Source organism: Bicyclus anynana, chromosome 27 (genome assembly GCF_947172395.1).
Source record: "Bicyclus anynana chromosome 27, ilBicAnyn1.1, whole genome shotgun sequence".
Classification (NCBI taxonomy): Eukaryota; Metazoa; Arthropoda; class Insecta; order Lepidoptera; family Nymphalidae; genus Bicyclus; species Bicyclus anynana.
In genome coordinates, this window is record NC_069109.1 from 5,660,238 (window position 1) to 5,683,098 (window position 22,861).

The following is a 22,861-nucleotide window of genomic DNA, read 5'->3' on the forward strand; positions in this document are numbered from 1 at the left end:
GATATAGTAAATTCCCAGGTCTCAATTATTCTAAAATGCATCTTAAAACAAGAATATAATGAACAATATAGTAACAAAAATTTTATTGTATAAATATTTTTTTGTTTGTACTACGATCGGTGTAAATCGAAGAAGGCTGACGATTAATCGATTTTTATTACAGCATGCGCATCACTATGCGCAACAATATTGACAAATCAATTTTTTCAGCCAGCCTCCTTCTGTCATGTTTTCTTATTTTCTCGGGGTGTTTGGACTTTATGAATTTCGTCCTTTGAATTGGAACGGATCCAATTTTGGGATATAAATTGTTTACCTCTTAAACTTGTTAGTCAGCGTTTTGTCGAGATGAATCGGAATTTCTTTGTGGTGGTATTTTTGTAGTGAAAAAAATATATAAAACTGTTGGTACTCCGTGCAGTGAATTTTTCGCTACACTATGTCTTCTATAGACAATATTGGTGAACAGAAGAAGGATATTATGGACGACAGTGGAATGGTGTTCGATATGAGCGCCCAAGACGGTACGACAAATATAATATTACTATATATTTCATTATAATATCTTAACTCATTAATATCAAATAAAAGAAGTTATTCCTACATCATCAGTGTATTGTAACGGTCTGCTACAAGCCCAGGTCTCTGTAGGTCCCTAGGTTCTTTGGCTCCCTAGGTCATTAAAGGAGAGGGGATATAGAGATTAACAACACTGCCCTTGAGGGTTAGCAGGCTTCTGATATATTCTTTTACAACCACTCTTATATTGATAATGAACAATAGCTTAACTTGCTCTCTGCGGTGTGAGGTGGGTGGGGACATACTGCCAAACAGTTTAGCATTTGTGTACAATATTGTGTAGTTAATGAAAGGAGTTTGGGTGTTCACCCTTCTCCTAACAAGTTAGCCGCTTTCCATCTTAGATTGCTTCGTCAGGTGAGATTGTAGTTAAGGTTTCTTGTAAAGACAAGAAACCTTGATTCTTCTTTAAGAAGAAAAAGAAAAATATGGTGGATTTACAAAACTGAAGTCCTCTAGTAAACCCTGTTCAATCCTAGGTTTTGCACCTGAGAGATGAATATCTTAACATTCCATGGATTCACCGTGCGGGTGCCGGGTCCATCGCGTGGTAGAGAGAAGAACTCCGAGCAGAGTCCTGAACTTGTGACTACTGGATGTAGGGTTAAGGAATTCCTTGATGATCGATCAACACTCCCTGTTCTCTGCTCGTGATGTAATTGTACTTTGTTAATAGATATGTATGAAGAACATTATCCCAGAGGATGTCCCTATTTCCAGATCTAGACCAGACATTTTCCTTTTTCCAAACAAACTAAGCGTATAGTACTTGTTGAGCTTACTGTGCCATGGGATACTAACATCTTGAAGGACTTCAGTATAAATATTATGACCTAACAAAATATGAATTAACTAAAAATGGCTATGTAGTTAGTCTCTACGCCGTAGAAGGAGGTGCAAGAGGATTACCAGCAAAATCTCTATAACATGCTTAAAAACCTTGGCCTCTCTAGAAGTGTAGTTCTAAAAACGAGTAACCAAAGCTGCTCTAATAGGATCTTACCAAATTTGGCTAGGCAGGGAGAACAACATGAGTTAAGGAGAGGACTGTTGATTGATCTACAAGAAATTCCTTAACCCTACATCTGTAGTCACAAGTCCAAGACTCTGCTCGGAGTTTTTGTCTCTACCACGTAATGGACCTGGCATCTGCACAGCAAATCCATGGAATGCTAAGATATCTTCTTCTTTCTTCTGGGCCGTTTCCGCACTTAGCCATGTGATTGGTGGTTATGCTAAAATATTTCTCTGGGTTCGATTCCTGGCTGGGCAGATTGAGATTTTCTTTATTGGTCCAGGTCTGGCTGGTAGGAGGCTTTGGTCATGGCTAGTTACCACCCTACTGGCAAAGATATCCACCAAGCAATTTTGTATTTCATCCTCCTCCTATTAAGCTCGCTTCCATCTTAGACTGCATCATCACTTACCATCAGGTGAGGTTGTAATCAAGAGCTAACTTGTAAATAAAAAAAAACACAACTCTAAATCCATCAACCCACTTTAGAGCAGTGTGGTGGGTTCTCAGCTCCACATCCTCTCATACAAGAAGGTTCATATGAACTGATTAGCTGACGCCCCGCGGTTTCACACGCGTGGTTCCCGTTCCCGTAGGAGATAATATATAGCCTATACTGTTTTTGCTATAACCTCATCTATGTGTCGACAGTGACCATGTCAACGCGTGTGTACATGCTGGACCTGTCTGACGATGTCCTGCTCTACATCCTGCGGCTGTGTACTCCCCGGGATCTGAAGGCGTTGGGATAGTGAGTGTTCCTTTATCTTTTACTAATGACTGTGGCAGACTCTAGGGGCATGATAGCCCAGTGTATATGACCTCTGCCTTTGATTCACGCATGCATCTCCGACTTTTAAGTTATGTGCATTAAAAGGAATTAATTATCACGTGTCTCGAATGTTGAAGGAAATACATTGTAAGGAAAACGAATACCTGTGAAGGTCTCGAGCCTTGATGTCTTGGTCTATTTAGACTACATTAATGCTTTCCATTATTTGCGAGTTGCGAAGCTGAAGTGGCAATGGGCGGGGCACATAGTGCGAAGAGCCGATGGACGTTGGGGTCCCAAAGTGCTGGAATGGCGACACCGCACTAGTAAGCGCAGTGTTGGCCGACCCCCCACCAGGTGGACTGACGACATCAAGCGAGTCGCAGGTATTCGCTGGATGCAGGTGGCTCAGTATCGTGATGTTTGGAAGTCCCTACAAAAGGCCTATGTCCTGCAGTGATGATGAGGAATGCTTTCCATAAGGCTTAATCGTAGTCAAGTGCAAGGCAACCTTTAATTTTCTTTTAATAAAAAAAAACTGTCGTTACCTCTGTACTTCGCGATTGAGGACTTGTTTGTCTAATGCATCAGCTATTTCCCAGCTCGTGCTCGCGCTTGGGCAGCCTGGTCCGCGAAAGGTCGCTATGGCGCCACGTGGACGCGCGCTCCGAGCGGTGCAGTCGCGCGCGGCTCAAGTGGCTGCTGGAGCACGCGCTGCATGCCGACACCCACGCGCTGATGCTCACCGGGTACGCCAGGGACGCTGACGGGTGAGTGAGCGAGTTAGTCATAGATGGAGGTTGGAGAGTTGTAGATGGAGAGATATCCCCATTCGGCAGACGCTTTATGTACGTTCGCACATAAGAAAATACTATAATTTTGCTGTAACTGGTAACATTTTGAAGTGATATTAAATATAATACTTTTGCTAATCTCTAGACATCTGTCGAGCGTGTCATCGTCCTGGGGAGTCCCTCAGGCATATTGTGTCCGGGTGTTCTCACCTTGCTAACGGCGAATACTTGCACAGACATAATCAAGTAGCCAAGATAATCCACCAACAGCTTGCTCTTCAATATGGACTTATCGATTTTGAGATGCCTTACTATAGGTATGACCCAGCGTCAGTTCTTGAAAATAGCAGTGCATTGCTCTACTGGGACCGAACGATTATCACTGACAGGTATATTGTAGCCAATAGACCTGATATAGTGCTAGTCGATCGGTCAGTGCGTCGTGCAATAATTGTTGATATTACTGTTCCACATGACGATAATCTGGTTAAAGCCGAAAAGGAAAAAGTATCAAAATACTTGGACCTTGCTCACGAGATTACCGCCATGTGGAATGTTGAGTCAACTATTATTGTTCCGATAGTTGTTTCAGTCAATGGTCTTATAGCGAAAAGCTTCGACCAACACCTTAAGAAGCTTTCGCTTAACTGTTGGATCAAGAGTCGGATACAAAAGGCAGTTTCTTCAAATTCTTGAGACGGCTTGTATTGTGAGGACGTTCCTCACTCTGGAGCCCTGACCACCGGTTGCTTGGACACTCAAATGTCCCGCAGCGGGAGGGTGAATTTTTTTTTATAAATTTTTAATAATGTTTTGTATTTTATACTTATATTGTTAAAAAATTAAAAAAAAGAAGTAGTAAATAAATGAGAGAAATAATAGAAAACCAATGTCGAACATAACTTATGATTCACAATATTTGTCAGGACAACTTAATTAACAAAACAAACAAACTGTAACCAAAATAGAACCCTAAAATGGCAGAGAATACTTCGAGCAGTCCCAGAGACTTGTGACTCCCGATGCAGGTTTAAGGGTTCCCTTACATTACAATCCTCTTGCCAACACTCACCATTCACTGCTCAAGTTATTCTCCCCGCCTATTCCAAATAACCCATGAAGGATTACACAACAAAAGTTGTGGACGGGTCGAATGTCACAAGATCACTGAAACCGACCGTACGGCGAGCGTCTTATATCGCAAATCGCTGCCGCCCGATCGCTGCCCCTCTCTGACTCTAGTTCCACACTATATTTACGGAAACAAGGTGGCGTAGGAACAAGGCAACACAAGATCGAGCGACAACGTACTTCTATTTCCTACAATAAAATATTTTTAGCTGACTTAGAAGTGGATTATATAAATAAGAAAACCAATGTCGAACAGAAGGTTATGATTCACAATATTTGTCGGGACAACTTAATTAACAAATTAAACTGTAACCAAAATAACCCTAGAATGGCAAAGAATGATCTTGAGTGGAGTCACGCACTTGTGAACTTTGTGTGTAGGGTTAAGGACGTCCTTAACGGTTAACCAACACTACCCAAATTCTACTCAAGTCACTCTCCCCGCTTATCCCAAGTACCCATAAAGAATTACACAACAAGAAATGTGGACTGTGGACGGCTCGAACGCCATAAGCGTACTGAAGCCGACTGTACGACGAGCGCCTTATATCGCAAGTCGTTCCCGCCCTCCGATCACTACCCCTCTATCTATATCTGTCTCAGACTATTATTTCCCACAATATACTTTATAAATAAATTGTTGAGGATCTTGATCCATCAAACGTTTCTACAACTGAATTAATGAATGTAGATTTTCATCCTCCACTTATCAAGTTAGCCCGCTTCCATCTTGACGGCCGCGTGGCGCAGTGGGTAGTGACCCTGCTTTCTGCATCCACGGCCGTGGGTTCGATTCCCACAAGTGGAAAATATTTGTGTGATGAGCATGAGTGTTTTCCAGTGTCTGTGTGTATTTATACATTATATAAGTATTTATATGTAATAAATAATTGTATATTAATATTATAATATCAACTATCTTAGCACCCATAACACAAGCTACTCTGTATGCTTACTTTGGGGCTAGATAGTGATGTGTATTGTTTAAGTATATTTATTTATTTATTTATTTATTATCTTAGATTGCATCATCACTTACCATCGGGTGAGATTGTGTTTGGAAGTGCAAGAAGCCTATGTCCAGTTGTGGACGTCCATCGGCTGATATGATGATGATTAAAATTGTATCATCTTTCCGCAGATGTATGGGACTCATAAATGTGACTCGGAAGGAAGCAGAGAACGAAATATCAGCCTACCGTCGCAAAGAGTCCTCTGCCAATGGATGCACTACTGTCTGTGGTAAGAATTCACTTGCTTTTTTATTTAGGTACTATCGGTAGCGTAGGATCGGAGTATCTCTGCGTGATTAATTTATTTATTTAGTCCACTAGTGACTGCATTGTTACAGTATTTACATAATTACAATCTAAAAAATACAAACACAAGGCTCGGTACAGTCTTTTTAAAGTAGACACTGCATGCTTTGATATCAACCCATATTCGGCTCACTGCTGAGCTTGAGTCTCCTCTCAGAATGAGGTGTTAGGCCAGTGGATATAACCTCTGCCTCCAATTAAGGAGGGTGTGGATTCGAATCCGGTCCGGGGCTTGCACTTCCAACTTTTAAGTTGTGTGCATTTTGAGAAATTAAATACCACGTGTCTCAAACGGTGAAGTAAACCTTGTAAGGAAACCTGCATAACAGAGAATTTTCTTATTCTCTGCGTGTGTGAAGTCTGCCAATCCGCATTGGGCCACACCCTCCGGAATCGGAGGCAGAGGTCATATCACGGCTAAAAAAAAAATGAAAAATACTAAAAAAAAAAGATTGATTTGATGACATTTTCAGACGCCATTCACGAGATCCCCATTCCGATAAACATAGACCGCATGGAGCGACACCCAGCTAGGTTCTTCATCAGCGCACAGCGGACCCCTCTACCCAGGTGAGCTCATCTTAACTTTGTTTTTGTACCAACGACATTTTACAATATAGACATGTTACGTGCCTACAAAATCACCGCAAAAAGTGATCGGAATTTACTTGGCTGAGTGCACACATGCACAATTTTGTGTTTACTTACATTATATATTTATGTATATGTCAGAGGATTAGATAGTAGCGCCATCGTACATTAATTAGAGTAACTAATTAGGTGAGTTTATTAGGATCTTCATCCTCCTCCTAACAAGTTAGCCCATTTCGATCTTAGACTGCATCATCACTTACCATTAGGTGAGATTGTAGTCAAGGGCTAACTTGTAAAGAATAAAAAAAAAATGTAGTACATGTAGTAAAATGGCCTTTTAACCCAACTACTAGCGGTTGCCAGTCCGTGATCCTTGACACGTAAAGCTTAGAACTTGCTCTGAGGTTACGGCTTCCCCGTTATTATAAGTGGAATTTAGTCAGCATTCTCCGTTATATATATAGTTTTTAAAGTTCCTCTCAACTTGATATTGTATGATCATAATTATCAACCCATATTCGGCTTACTGTAGAGCTCGAGTCTCCTCTCAGAATGAGAGGGGTTAGGCCAAAAGTCCACCACGCTGGTCCAATGCGGATTGGCAGACTTCACACACGTAGAGAATTGAGAACTTTCTCTAGTGTGCAGGTTTCCTCACGATGTTTTTCCTTCACCATTTGATATATTTAAGTTCTTAAAATGCACACAACTGAAAAGTTGGAGGTGCATGTCCCGGCCCGGATTCGAATCCACACCCTCCGAATCGAAGGCATAAGTCATACCCACTGGGCTATCACGAAGGTATTATAAAGTTCAGAGGGGTTTCGAAATAATATTCACTGTTGATCTTCAATATTATGTATTATTTACCAATACGACATATATATTACACTTCACTGCTATCACATTGCACTTGTTACCTCTGCGATAGCAAATGAACGACTGACCCGCAAATAAGGAACTGATATTTTTTATACCTTGTATCATGACAATATCTCAATTTATTATTTACAATTGTCTAAGTCTACTTCCTTACATCATACATCAATGTACCTGCGTATCATGACATAGTAGGACCAATGTCTAAAATTGCTAACAGTATATTTAAATGACCATGATCTTGTTCGTTGTTCAGACACCGTTGCTTCCCGTCGTGGCCCTCGGACGGGGAGGAGGGGCGCGCGGGGCCGCAGCGCTGCAGCGGGCCCCAGTTCACCCTCTCGCGGCCCCTGCTGCAGCAGCTGGCGGCCAAGTGTCCCCAACTCACCACGCTGGCGCTGGAGTATTGCAACATTGACTGCAGCACTGTGAGTATATGCCTCCCGTCGTGGCCCTCGGACGGGGAGGAGGGGCGCGCGGGGCCGCAGCGCTGCAGCGGGCCCCAGTTCACCCTCTCGCGGCCCCTGCTGCAGCAGCTGGCGGCCAAGTGTCCCCAACTCACCACGCTGGCGCTGGAGTATTGCAACATTGACTGCAGCACTGTGAGTATATGCCTCCCGTCGTGGCCCTCGGACGGGGAGGAGGGGCGCGCGGGGCCGCAGCGCTGCAGCGGGCCCCAGTTCACCCTCTCGCGGCCCCTGCTGCAGCAGCTGGCGGCCAAGTGTCCCCAACTCACCACGCTGGCGCTGGAGTATTGCAACATTGACTGCAGCACTGTGAGTATATGCCTCCCGTCGTGGCCCTCGGACGGGGAGGAGGGGCGCGCGGGGCCGCAGCGCTGCAGCGGGCCCCAGTTCACCCTCTCGCGGCCCCTGCTGCAGCAGCTGGCGGCCAAGTGTCCCCAACTCACCACGCTGGCGCTGGAGTATTGCAACATTGACTGCAGCACTGTGAGTATATGCCTCCCGTCGTGGCCCTCGGACGGGGAGGAGGGGCGCGCGGGGCCGCAGCGCTGCAGCGGGCCCCAGTTCACCCTCTCGCGGCCCCTGCTGCAGCAGCTGGCGGCCAAGTGTCCCCAACTCACCACGCTGGCGCTGGAGTATTGCAACATTGACTGCAGCACTGTGAGTATATGCCTCCCGTCGTGGCCCTCGGACGGGGAGGAGGGGCGCGCGGGGCCGCAGCGCTGCAGCGGGCCCCAGTTCACCCTCTCGCGGCCCCTGCTGCAGCAGCTGGCGGCCAAGTGTCCCCAACTCACCACGCTGGCGCTGGAGTATTGCAACATTGACTGCAGCACTGTGAGTATATGCCTCCCGTCGTGGCCCTCGGACGGGGAGGAGGGGCGCGCGGGGCCGCAGCGCTGCAGCGGGCCCCAGTTCACCCTCTCGCGGCCCCTGCTGCAGCAGCTGGCGGCCAAGTGTCCCCAACTCACCACGCTGGCGCTGGAGTATTGCAACATTGACTGCAGCACTGTGAGTATATGCCTCCCGTCGTGGCCCTCGGACGGGGAGGAGGGGCGCGCGGGGCCGCAGCGCTGCAGCGGGCCCCAGTTCACCCTCTCGCGGCCCCTGCTGCAGCAGCTGGCGGCCAAGTGTCCCCAACTCACCACGCTGGCGCTGGAGTATTGCAACATTGACTGCAGCACTGTGAGTATATGCCTCCCGTCGTGGCCCTCGGACGGGGAGGAGGGGCGCGCGGGGCCGCAGCGCTGCAGCGGGCCCCAGTTCACCCTCTCGCGGCCCCTGCTGCAGCAGCTGGCGGCCAAGTGTCCCCAACTCACCACGCTGGCGCTGGAGTATTGCAACATCGACTGCAGCACTGTGAGTATATGCCTCCCGTCGCGGCCCTCGGACGGGGAGGAGGTAGGGAGGTAGTTTACAGTTTGTAGACATCTGCTATGAACTTATTTTGGAAGAGGGCTGGATTAAGGAGGTCTAAGGGCGGACGAAGTCCCGGGCGTCCTCTAGTATATTATACTACATGCAATGGGGATGATGACTAGGATTGAATATAATGATTTTTATGGTACATTCGGGTAAATAAGGTCAATGTTAACTAATTTATACATAAAAGCAAAGATTGTCTGGATATTTGCAAAATAAATAAGATTTATAAAATTTCAAAATCGTAATTAGATGAAAATTCATACAGTTTTACCTTTCTTACATTAAATGTGACATTTTTTAATATGTGAACTATAAACATAAATGCACAAATAACAAAGATATTAGTAATTTTGTTTGACCGCTCATACAAATCTAACGATCATTATGACCTACGACGTCATTAATTCGTACCATTTTGTATGGGGTGTTTTTCAGGGATCCGCGGCAGCGCCGCAAATCTGACCCTTTAAATCCCTTTAGCTCCGAAAGTAATGATCGCAGACACCCTGTTACTTTTACAAAATTGCTTTACTATTAGCGTACTCTTAATTTATATACAATTTAAAAAACTGTCATCATCCCTATTGTGATCTTTAAGTCTATAGTAATAAGGTCCATTGTACCAATGTATAAATCTCGTTTTCAGACATGTCTGGGCACATTCCCTAAGACACTGAAGAAGCTCTCGTTGCGCGGCACCAAATGCTACAACATGAAGTTCGACAAGTCCTTCCTGTTCAAGATACAAGACTATTTGCCCATTTTGGAGGTAATTTTTTTTTCCTGCTGCACCTCGGTTGCGCACCTTTCACTTTTAGGAGTGAGTATTGAGACGTACATAGTGTATGCTGCGGGACTACACTATTTAGACTGTCGATTTGAAAAAGTAAACCCTATTCGTGCGTCGGAGCTGATACACACATTTTTTATTTTTTTTCTTTTAAACTGTTACATAGCTTTTATCACAGTCTTTGATATCGCGCGGCGACGGAATCAAGATATTCCGTAACGAAAATAAACCTAACACTCAAGCCGGATTTGGAGGTAATTTTTGCCTTTTATCCATTTTTTTTTCTTTCAAGCTATTGCATAGCTTTTATCACAGGATTTGAGCGCGACGACAGACCGAATCAAGAAATTCCGTAACGAAAATAAACCTAACACCCAAACCGTGCATCAAGTTAACACATTTCGACGTTATTATATCAACTCAACTGGTTCTTAATGATGAATGATGATGATGATTTGTCTATTTATTTTCATAACCTAACATCTCATTTAGCTTCTCCCTTCCGCCTGTGTAGACCCTTTAAAATAGGCTGCTCATGATGGCTGTTTCAGAGTCTGGACGTCTCCGAGTGCGAGTGGATGGACCCCGCCACTTTGTTACCGTTGAGCAAGTTGAGCGCGCTGCAGGAGTTGATTATGCAGGACTGCTACAAGCTGGCGGAGTTCGTCGCCTACGCCTCGCTCACCGCCAGATATGGATTCAAGGCTCTGAAGGTCAGTGATCCCACTTCTGATGTTTTACGATTATGAATGATCCTACTTCTGATGTTTTCTGAATTCGGATGATCCCACTTCTGATATGTTCGGAATTGGATAAGATATCAGAGGAAGGTCTTGTCAATGTTGACTAGCAGGCATAAATCCTCTATCAATACACATAATTAAAATTAATGTGTCTGTCTGAGATTTCAAAATGCCTGTGCTTTTTCATGTGCATATAAATGATACTAAGATAATCAAGATTTTTTTTAAATTGTAGTCTGCCTGTTTGTCCTCTGAAATGGATGAATCGATTTTAATGAAGATAGAGTATATTATGGCTACTTTTTATTCCGAAGAAATTACGAACCGTTGCGTTATGAAACAAGCGAATGACCAACGTTAAAATGCAATGGCTACCGATCGTCGGACGTATCTCGCTGAGTTGGATTGAGAATAAGAGCGAGTCACACAATGCGTTGCGGCGACGGTGCGGCGCCGCAGCGGTTTCATTCTTACATAGAAATATCTGTGGCATGTCACACGATTCGCTCCGGTGCCGCACCGGACTTGCAACCACCAAGACGAGGCGAGGGAGGGGAGAATGCATTGCGACGGTGGAGCGGCACCGCTCAGTTGTCTATTAACACGCTGTCCAACGTTGCGGCGCCGCACCGCTCGTGTGCCCGCTGATAGGGTGCAATTTTGCGTTGCGGCGCCGCAACGGATTCCACAACAGTATCGCTGCGTGCTGCCTTTTCCGATTGTGTATTTGGTCCTTAACACTTCGACGACCGAATTTTGAAAATAAGCCGTTATAAAATAATGAAATCGGGGACATAGTATATTTTCCATCAAATATTTAAATAATAAACTCGAAAATCGAGCCTAGCCTAGTGGTCTTTATTCCTATTTATTGAATAGATTTCTTACAAACAATTACCTAAAAACATTCATTATAAGCAGAATAATCAGTTTTTTAATAACAATTGTACACAATAAAAAAAAAAAACACAAACACCAATAAAATCACAAGTCATTGCGAAAAATCACCATTACGGATGACGTAATTGAACTAAATTATTGAACATGAATGAATGTGTTCTTCATTCAAATCCTTTGAAAATGTATTCAAGGTCCAAAAACTTGTTCAATCTAAAGTAGTCTCTGTTACATTCAAAATAAGGTTTTAAGTCGATTGGGGAGTAGACGCTTAGTCGCCGCGTGGTGCGTACGTGACAATCGTCATGAAGTAAGTGCGGCCACAGGCGCGACATCATAGCGTCGAGCAGTAACCAGGGAGTTAATTTGATTTGGGTCGTTGGTCTATTTCAGAGTCTAGACCTGCGCGGTTCTCCGGTGGGCGACTCCGAGGTGTCGGCGCTGGGCTGGCTGCCGCAGCTGGAGAAGCTGTGGCTGAGCGCGCGCCGCACCGAGCGCGCGCGCCCGCACGCGCACTACGCGGACGACGTGCGCGCGCCGCACGCGCAGCTGCACGACTGGGAGGCCTGCGTGAGTTCGCCTTTGCTGTGACTGTTCGCACGGTGGTTGCTTTGTTGCATACTAGATGGCGCTACTTGTAGTTTGGGTGGAATTGCATTGCGCTAACGTGATTTTTTTGCCGTTGTGTGTTCGTGCGTTAAATGATTTTAGTTGCTTAGTCGCATACTAGATGGCGCTGCCAGGAAATTATATTGCGCTAACATGATTTTTTGCCATTGTTGTTCATGCATTAAATGATTGTAGTTGCTTAGTCGCATACTAGATGGCGCTACTTGTAGTTTGGGTGAAATTATATTGCACTAACATGATTTTTTGGCGTTGTTTTTTCGCGCGTTACTGTTGACGCTCATATTTGGTTTTTTTTTACAGGATTCAGATGAAACAGCTGAAAAACCAGAAGACACCAAAGAAGATGATAAGGGTGCAAACGCGGCTTCTACCTCCACAGGATGCAGAAATGATAAGCCAGGGTGTTCGGGTGAAAGGTAAAAGATATATATTTTTTTAGTCAATGACTACAATCTCACCTGATGGTAAGTGTCGATGCAGTCTAAGATGGAAGCGTGCTAACTTGTTGGGAATGGAAATCCACTCCTTTTTCGGTTTCGGCCACGGAAAGCCTCCCACCAGCCAGACCTGGACCAATTAAGAAAACCTCAATTGGCTCAACCGGGGATCGAACCCAGGACTTCCGTTTTGTAAACACCGCGCATACCACTGCGCTATGAAGGTCGTCAAAATATCAACATCTCAACATGAGATTGGTCGCGTTCGAAAAGTTCGTTCGTTATCATATTATTATCACATAGAAAAAAATATCTAATCAAACATCACTGCTTTCAGACCACAAACAAAACCTGCCAACGACAATAAAGACGGCACAGACAAGAAGGATAACAAAAGAAAGTCAGACAAACCTACCGACGATGATTCCGATGGCAACGACCCACCATACAAACGTCGACGAACTGGCGTCAAAATATCATTCGAAAACAACACTGTAACAAAGAAAATACTACCAGTTATCAGAAACGAGAATGGTTTCTTCGTTTTCGACGAAACCGAAGAAAACAATCAGAACAATAATGATAACAACGCTAACAGAAACCCTGATAACGCTAATGATAATGGGAATGCGAATCGTGTTAACGTACCAGATGGTGGTATGGTGCCGCCGAATTTTGAGTTCAATTTGATAAATCCCATGGGCAGTATAGATGTTGGGAATGTTGAAATAGATTTCAGCGTTGTTGATGTCGATGATTTGAGGGATAACATGCAAAATCGTGATAACAATCGTGATAACAATCGTGATAATCCTGATAACAGAAACAATCAGGAATACCGTTATCGATACAAGAGCAATGATAATAGAGAGGAGAATGCTAATCCCAATGAGAATGTCAGGGTTAGAGATGGCCCTGAATGTATAGTCGATTGTATAAAAATCGATCAACTTATCGACGTTAGCGACAATTCGGGCGGTAGGCAGAACGAAGTAATAGTCATTGCAAGCTCAGCGCGTCCCAAATCTGAACCGTCGACTTCCAAAGACAAAAAAGACCAAGATGTCGGTAACAGAGAGAACAAACCAGAAGATAAAGAGAACAAACAGAACTCAAAACCAGTTACCAAAAATGAAAACCCCAACAGTACGGATGACAAAAAGGATGACAAACCCAAAACTGATGATCCGAAACCCGGTACTAGTAAAGTCAACGAGGGTGCATCAACGTCCAAAGAGTCCAAACAACCAGAGAACGGTGACAAGGAGAAATATGTCTTGTTCAGAAAGAATAAAGATCCAGTTTACATTAACTGTGAACGTCCAGAGAACATGCAAAGACGTGAACCATTGCCGGTCCAATACCAGATTGAACCTCGACACCATGTCCTATACGTAGGAGTTGGACCACAACTGAACACCTATAGATTCCCGAGGGATTCTTCAGATTTGCTCCGACACCTGAATTATAGACCGTCCCATGTGGATTCAAGTGGTTTGGTCACAGATTTCTCTGTCCGTAGATTTGGTAGGGCAGACGGTGAAGATATAAACATAATCCATATCGGACCAGAGGGTCCGATGCTGGTCGGTCAAGCACCAGGTTCTAGACCGGATCGGTCCAGTCTTCGGTTCTTGTCTGTGACCGGTTACAGACATGTAACGGACCGCAGTTTGTTACACCTGGCCACTGCAGCCCCGGACTTGGAGTTCATAGATTTCTCTGGCACCAGCGTAACCGACAATGGCGTTGAAAATTTCAGAAGCTTACGCCCAGAATGCGATGTCGTTTATAGTGAGTACCACAACGATGAGAATGACAAGAATGATGATAAAAATTAAAAAAAAAAAGATTTAGTTGGATGTACATTACACGAGTCCTCGGGTATGACGTCAGAAGTAAGTCTCCCCCCCCCCTCTGACGTCACAATCGCCCTTAAGGAGGACTTTGTTACATTACGCTTTTTCCGCATGGGATATGACGTCAGAAGTAGAGTGGACATTGCGTACATTCGTTCATTTATTATTGACATTGAGTGGTATACAAACCCCCCCCCCCTCTGACGTCACATTCACCTCTGAGGAGGACTTTGGTACATTACGCTTAGTCCGCTTGGGGTATGACGTCAGAGGGAACTTAGACCAGGGGATATCGCGTAATATATATTTGTCAATGGCTGTCATTTGCTATGCTATGACGTCATGCACCCTTGCACTGCATAGTGGAGGATATAGTTATATGCTTTGTCTATATCATATACATGTGGTTATTGTGTCTATTAAATAAAAAAAAATAAACATTCGATAAGGTGGAGGTACACGACTCCTCGACCGCGTAGGGTATGACGTCAGAAGTAAGTAGAGTGGACATTGCGTACATTTGTTCATTTATTATTGACAGTGAGTACTGTCCCTTCGCTCTGACGTCACATTCACCCCTGAGGAGGACTATGTTATATCATGCTTAGTCCACATGCGATATGTACAGAGGGAACTTAGACCAGGGGATATCGCGTAATATAATTTCTTTGTCAATTGCTGCCGTTCGCTCGCCTATGACGTCACACCCACCCATGTACTGCATTGAATTAAAAAAAAATAAGCATTTGAAAAATTAGAGGTAAATTACAGAAGTACCCCCTTCGCACCGCTCTGACGTCACAACCACCCCTGAGGAGGACTTTGTTATTTTTTTTTACTAGTGCATACCCTGATCGACAGCCTTATGCACGCCACCGAGGGAAGTAAGTGATGTGGTCATTTATTATTGTCAGCGAATGCTACCTCCTCGCTCCCCTATGACGTCATACCCACCTCTGTACTCTGCGGAGGAGGACTTGGTTATATGCTTTGTCTATAACTTGGCGAATTCGTTCGTAACACTCTCGATGGTCCGCGGGAGCCGGGAGGGTGCACGACTTCACATCCGCGCACTCCTTCCCCGTCGCCCGCATACCATGAGATTGTCACCAACGGACTTGCCAAGCTATATATTATATAAAATACAATCTATGACTTGGCAACTTCGTTCGTAACACTCCCGATGGTACGCGCGGGTCGGGGGGCGTGTAGCGATGAATGAAAACCCCACGACTGATGCACCTCACTTCCCTGCACGCACGATTTCGCGCCTGCGCAGCCTTCCCCCGTCGCCCGCATATCATGGGAGTGTCATCGACCAAATTGCCAGACCTATATATTATGCGGTCTTCGTGAAATAGAAATATGGCGTGCACTTCATAGATGCATAAATGCAATGCGTACCCTGAGGATTCATAACGTACAATTTGTGTCTATAGTGCATGCCCTAGTTAAAAACATTGTGCACGCCACTGATAATATTACAATTGTTATAGCAGTGAAATAATAATAGTAAAAAATTTAAGCTCAAACGTCAAATTGATTTTTTCTTATATTCTCACAGATTAATCAATAATATACAGATGGAGCGTACGGAACGCGACGGTGTCGTACCCGTTACGAATACGAAATTCAAAAACGAATACATTCTCGAGTCAGTACGACACGAACCGTCGCATCAGTAACTTTCAATATTATTAAAAAAAAAAATGGCGTCTTGTGTTTTTAAATATTTTAAAAATTAGATAGAAAAGAGATAAGATGAGTTTTTTTATTGGTAATTATTATTTATTATATTAATTTACGTAATTGTTGTTAGTGTTAAAGGAGATGGTCCAAAATTGTATGGAGCCCAGGTCCAGTCATTATACCCTGGCGGAAATAAAAGAAAATATATTTTTTAACTATTTTTGATTATACAAATCTATGAATTTACTTTAATTCTTTCAAAATAATATTAATTTTCTCCCATAAAATGCAACACTAATAAGAATAATAATGGCGGATTGATGACGTTTTCAATGCAGTAATCGATTTGACGTTTGCTGTCAATTGGCATGTCATAGTTGCTTTAAGGGCGCCATCTTGGCATAACTCAAAAACTTGGGTTTTAATTTTATATATTTCTTTTTATTTAGTTACATTTATTCACTTTAATAAATTTTAATAAGATTGTATGGACCATCTCCTTTTGTTTAAATGCGGTTGTCAAGGAGACTTGTGACGTTTTTTTTTTTTTAATGCATGCAAATTTAAAAAAAAAAAGTTGAATTACTGACTTATTATTATTATTTCACTGCATTTATTTATATGAAAATGGTATTTTGATTTTGCTATGTATAATGCTATTTGCGAAATGGCTAATTTGATATTCGCTTATTAATTGATAACTATTTCGGTGTTTTAAATATATAATATGAATGTACTCTTATATAAGTTGCAGGAAGATCTCAAAATATTAATAAAAAATTAGTATATTTTGAAAGTGTTGTGCACTGAACTTTTTTTTTATTTTTATTTTTTTTTAATATGACCAATATTCCAATTCCTCTCCAGTAAGTCGGGAAACACTGTGAGTGACTTTGTGAGGAGACTCGTGCTCAACAGTGAGCCGAATATGGCGTATTATTATTTTAGTGCAAAAGAATTTTCTTCACTTTTGCATATTTTTCATCCCTAGACGCAAATGTCAATATTTTTTTTTCGAGAAAGGAGTCTGGAGAAAATTTTTTTTCGACCTTTTTAAAAAAAAATAAAAGAAAAAGTCCCGTTATGAAAAAACTTTAGTGTGCAACACGTTAAATGTATGTAGTCTATAAATAATGCTGGATTCACACTATGATTTCAATTTTTTTTTACATCTACGACCGACAGACATACAGACCGACAAAAATATTGGAAATTGACTTTTATACTGTGTATTTCGTATATCCATACCAATATTATAAATGCGAAGTAAGTCTGTCTGTCTTATGCCTTTTCACGGAAAAATCACTGATTCGATTTAGTTGAAAAAAAAAAGATAATAAATTTACAAGCTTTTGAAACGTCAAGTTTTTTGTACCGGCAAGCGATTTAGCGTTCCGGTACGATGTCGTGTAGAAACCGAAAGGAGTGTAGATTTTCATCCTCCTCCTAGCAAGTCAGCCCGCTTCCATCTTAGTTTGCATCATCACTTACCATCAGGTGAGATTGTAGTCAAGGGCTAAATTGTGAAAATAAAAAAAAAAACCAAGTTTAACTATGTATAAAGGCTAAGTTTGAAGTTTGATACAGGGATAAATAGGACCTTAGAACAAATATATGCTACTTTTTATCCCGGAAAGCCCATGGATCGCGCGGTATTTGTGAAAAACGGAGATTAATGCGGACGGAGTCGCGAGCTTCTGCTAGTGTTTCATATGCGTATATTTAATATATATGTCACCGTTAAATTGTAAAATACGTTAGCTTATAATCTCACTCGCGATATTATAATCTGTCGTCATATTGTGAACTGAAAATACTGATTACAATTTAACGTGTTATTTTTCGGTATATTATTATCTATCGAAGTGAAACTGTTAAATTGTAATCTTTAAACGTCAACTGTCCGATTTTGCCCCTGATTGTCGGAATTACAGCAGACCGTTCTGTGTCCATAGAGTTAGGAATGAAACACATATGTCAGTCAAATAAAATACTTCAAGAATTGTGACTTCACTGTATTTATTTATTATACATAAAGACTGACCACCCGAATTTTCATTTTCTAACCTAACCTACTTAGCTTATTATTCTTGTGTAATACTAGTCGTAATTCTGTTTGTTGTTTGTTAAAAAAAAACCTAAAATTACACTTATAATTAACAATAACAACATTTTACTAATGGAAGAACAGTGTTTCACAATATTAAGAAACGCACTGGCCACCCTTCCGATTTTCTTTCCCATTGTAATTTTTTACTATTTTTATTATGCCCGCTGTAATATTTTTTTAACTCTATGGTAAATTCATCCTGATTGACAATTTGACTGTTTCACTTCGATAGATTACAATATACCGAAAAATAACACGTTAAGTTGTAAGCAATAGGTTCAATTCACAATATATCGACAGATTACAATATCGCAATACATATAGTGAGATTATAAACTCATAGTGTTCTAGCACTGTATGGTTTCAGAACGTAAAACAAAATGAAGTTCTGGAAAATATACACGATGTCTGCGTACTGGCCTTGCATACTTTCAATAAACGCGTTTCATATATCTTTTCTGTTATGTATGACAAACATATATATCGATTAAGATTATATACTGATAATTCTGTTGTTATTTTTTATTGCAACATTTTTTTTGTAAAAACTAGGAAAAGCTCGCGAATAAAAAGTAGCCTATATGTTGTTTGATAACCTATCTATCTACCAGCGAAAGTCCCATTAAAATCACATCTGTTCTAGAAAAACAGATAGACACTTCAATTTTATTTATGTATCGATCATAAGTTATTTGAAGCTTTATTTTTTGTCATAGTGTGACTCGAGCCTTAGTTTTTTCGAAATTCGGTGTTAGTATTGTAAGTTATTATATAATAATTATTATTAATAAAAATAATTTAGATGTATTAAAAAAGTATTTAATAAATGTAACAGAAGCCATATATCATAAGTGTTTTATTTCAATCTACCCTCAAAAATATATGTACCAAATGTTTTTAGCAGTGAAATAATATTTTATTTCAAAATTAATGGTAAAATATCAAAATCAATCTCAATTTCGAAATGGCCGTAGATTTAAATCCTCTGTATTTATGAAAAAATAAATTGAAACAATTTAATAGCTTGTAATTTATTTACTTTATTCGAAAACTAAATTTCGAACTTTATTACATTAATTTGAAACTTTCACGTCAAATGGATGTAATTTTGGAGATTTGAGAAAACATGAGACATTTTTTGAAAATTGCTGTTTAAAAAGTATTTAATTTAAAGAAATATAAAATGGTAGTGGAAGTTTTTTATTATAACTATAAATAATGGTATTTAATTAAAGTATTTTCGAGATTCAGCAATATGTATTTCTGAGAGTAGATTGAAATTATATAACATTAATGAATAACTAAGTTGAATTTATAATGTTCATTTAAATGTAATATAGTCTGTTTTAACTTATTTTGATTTTGGTGTATTACTTTTTGTTCACTATTGTATTTTATTCAAGACATCTGCTTTGAAAAGAAAAGGTTTACGCAATTGTATAAAGCAAATACATAATTTATATCGAACTTGCACCTTTCCGCGAATTTAACATATTTTTCTGCACTTTACTCTGGTGCGTTACGAGGTATTTTGACCTCGTATTAAAACTTTATGTGGTGTGTTACGAGGTCCGTCGACCTCGTAACTCTTGAACATGCTGGGCTTACGAGGTCAATTGACCTCGTAACTATTGAACATGCTGGGCTTACAAGGTCAATTGACCTCGTAGCTCTTGAACATGCTGGGCTTACGAGGTCAATTGACCTCGTACCACAGCGAACATGTTAAAGAAGGGATTCAATAAAATCCGAATATATTTCCATGCATTTTTTGTTTTGATTTAAGGGCAGCGTTTTTGATGAAAGCTTTCAGATGGCTTGACTTTTCCGACACATCCAACAGTTATTTCAACAATTTAACCCAAAAACTTTACAAAATACAACCCTAACCATAACCCCTGTTGGTCACAAGTTCGCCGTTCGGGGCTTTTGAAAAAAAAATGTTTTTTTTTTTTTTTAAATTATTGATGTGTTTTTCGAATGTATTATAACAAAAAAGCTATGTTTTTTTTAAATATAGTATTAAAAATTATTGTCGTACATTAAATGTATATTAGAATAATATTATAAGTTTAAGTAAAAGAATTAAAAGTTTAACTTTATGTATTATGTATATCGATGTAATAGGTAATGGTGGATGCAGACTTACAAAACGCAACCGTTCAAAATATATTTAAAGCTTTTTTACCTGCCAGTCTTTGACGGCCTCCGTGGCGCAGTGGTATGCGCGGTGGACTTAGAAGACGGAGGTCCTGGGTTCGATTCCCGGCTGGGCCGATTGAGGTTTTATTAATTGCTCCAGCTCTGGCTGGTGGGAGGCTTCGGCCGTGGCTAGTTACCACCCTACCGACATATACGTACCGCCAAGCGATTTAGCGTTCTGGTGTGATATCATGTAGAAATCGAAAAGGGTGTGGATTTTCATCCTTCTCCTTACAAGTTAGCCCGCTTCAATATTGCACTGCATCATCACTTTCCATCAGATAAGATTGTAGTCATGGGCTAACTTGTAAAAGAATAAAAAAAAACATAATTTGACTATCTATTGCTTCCTCTTTCGTTACGAGAGGCCGTAAGAGAGACCGATATGCACATTACATATTTTAATGATGGGAAATGAACAAAATCACTAATATTATAAAAGTGAAAGTTTCTTAAGTGTGTATTTTTTTCTTTACGCCGCAATTACTTAACCTATTTGGCTGAAATTTAAAATAGAGATAGATTCTAACCTGGACTATATCAAATATTTCTCGGAATAATGCATGGACCCGCGAGATTTATATAAAACAGAAACTCTGTTCTTATCTTATTACCTATATTATATCACTTTTTAAATTAGTACTAGTCGACATTAATAAGTCAACAAAGCTGATATTATGATACTAAATATGCCAAAAGGATTTTTTGAGCTTATTTTAAACTATCATTACTTCGTCAGTTGATTAACTGTTTCATACTTTTAGCGCGGCGTGTTTAAAGTCTGCATCCACCTTAGCGTAGGAACCCGTAGACTTTTGTATTGCATGGTTAATTGTAGAAAAAATGTATTTTAAGAGAAGAAAATATTATTATTATTTCATGTTCCTTTATAAAGGTGATTGCAGATTGTTGTTGTTGCAAAAGTCGCAGCGCCTTGTTAACCGGTCTTTCAAAAGGACGCGGTTATAAAAAAATATAACTTATGTCACCCTGAAATAAATGTAAAAAAAAATATTTTAAAATTTATTTTGAGTATTTTAGAATTTAAACTATTCGCGAGTGTTATTCATGGCAATTTATTATGAAACTGCAAATTTTTTTTTGTGCGTTGCAAGAACCAGCTCATGACTAAGGGCCCCGTATGGTTTTGAAACTATTCGGACATACTCCGATGTCATATCACGTGAGTTTTAGCTGTTCATAATAAATTATTTTAAGTATTTTTTATAATATTGTAATAGAAACACAAAAACTATTTAATTTGTTAGACTAGGTATTTTCAAATTAATTCTTTTTGAGCGGCACGAACAAAATATTTATTATCTATTTCATTATTCTAAAATTGTCAAAAAAGTGGTGTTATTTCATTGACCTCTTATAATAAAAAGACGCACAATCATGTAGAAAATTTCACTTAAAAACTGGCCAATTATGCTTTGACAGTTTTAGGATTATTGGTAAAGAAAATTATACCTAAGGGCCTTTAAAAAACAGTCCAGTATTCAATAAAATTCCAAATTCAGAGCCAATTCAACTTTAAGGATTGAGTTTAAAGTTGAATTTACAAATATGACTACTTGAATTGAGTGCCAAGAAGTTGTGTTTGGCAGTCATTGAGTTTTTTGGTCGCTGATTGTGCATCCACTTTTTAATAGGAGATTGATGTGTTATTGTGTTAAAAATCTAGGTTTATCTAACAGTATTTTGTTTTTTGATGTTTTAACCACGGATCTGTATTTAGCTAGACACCGCTGTTCAATCTACAGGTTAAAATCCAACCGTCTCTATTGTATCTATTTACGATGACGTCATGTGGGTTTATTGATAATATACAAATGTATGTAATGTATTGAAATAACTTTTTTTAATGCAATATAAGCTTGCGCTTGACTACAATTAAGCCTGATGAAAAGCATTAAGGCGGTCTAAGGTGGAAGATTGGTTGGAGAGAAGATGCCTATTCACTCTTGCTTTGAAGGTGTTCAAATTATAAGTGTGATTTTTTTTATCAAAAAAAAACGTTTATCGAGTTGAGAGAAAATTAAATTCGTGTTTGCTATTCGAATTACTTTATAGCAACAATGAAAGAAAATAGCTTTATCGAAATGTTATAAAGAAATGTAAATTGGTGCAATGCTCATTCGGACACGTCTTTATAGATGTATGTACGGTTTCTAGTATAATATTTGTCCGTGGTTTTAATTAATTTTAATAAAAGATCAACAGAACAGTTGCTTGTTACTGTAATGCTATCCACAATAACATTAGTCAAAAAATGTCTTTCTGTAAGCGCGCGCTGATACTGTTAATAAGCTTCACAAATTTTTTGACAGCACTGTCAAAATGTCTCTCATATAATATGAACATGATTGAAAAACAGTCTTCATAATATTTTAACGTATATTTTCTATTTGTATTTGTTTCATAGCTTTAATGACTTTTCATAATAAATGAAACGTCTTATATTGACATGGTTTTTTATTTATATTTTTTTTATGTTTGTAATCTCATAACTTTATAATTTTTCATAATTAT

General features: G+C 40.3%; 2 protein-coding genes across 3 annotated transcripts in view; both read left to right on the forward strand.

The window, feature by feature from the left end:
* LOC112052525 (uncharacterized) lies at positions 1-22,793 on the forward strand. Its single transcript, XM_052890088.1, has 11 exons — positions 1-524; positions 2,246-2,345; positions 2,969-3,136; positions 5,433-5,533; positions 6,084-6,180; positions 7,340-8,729; positions 9,616-9,738; positions 10,311-10,472; positions 11,793-11,969; positions 12,330-12,445; positions 12,804-22,793. Exons 1-11 carry the CDS (start codon positions 440-442, stop codon positions 14,305-14,307), a joined length of 4,023 nt encoding a protein of 1,340 aa, XP_052746048.1. The 5' UTR covers positions 1-439; the 3' UTR covers positions 14,308-22,793.
* LOC112052522 (uncharacterized) overlaps positions 1-22,861 on the forward strand; it is a 149,237-nt gene that overhangs the window by 36,309 nt on the left and 90,067 nt on the right. The gene's annotated exons all lie outside the window — the stretch shown is intronic.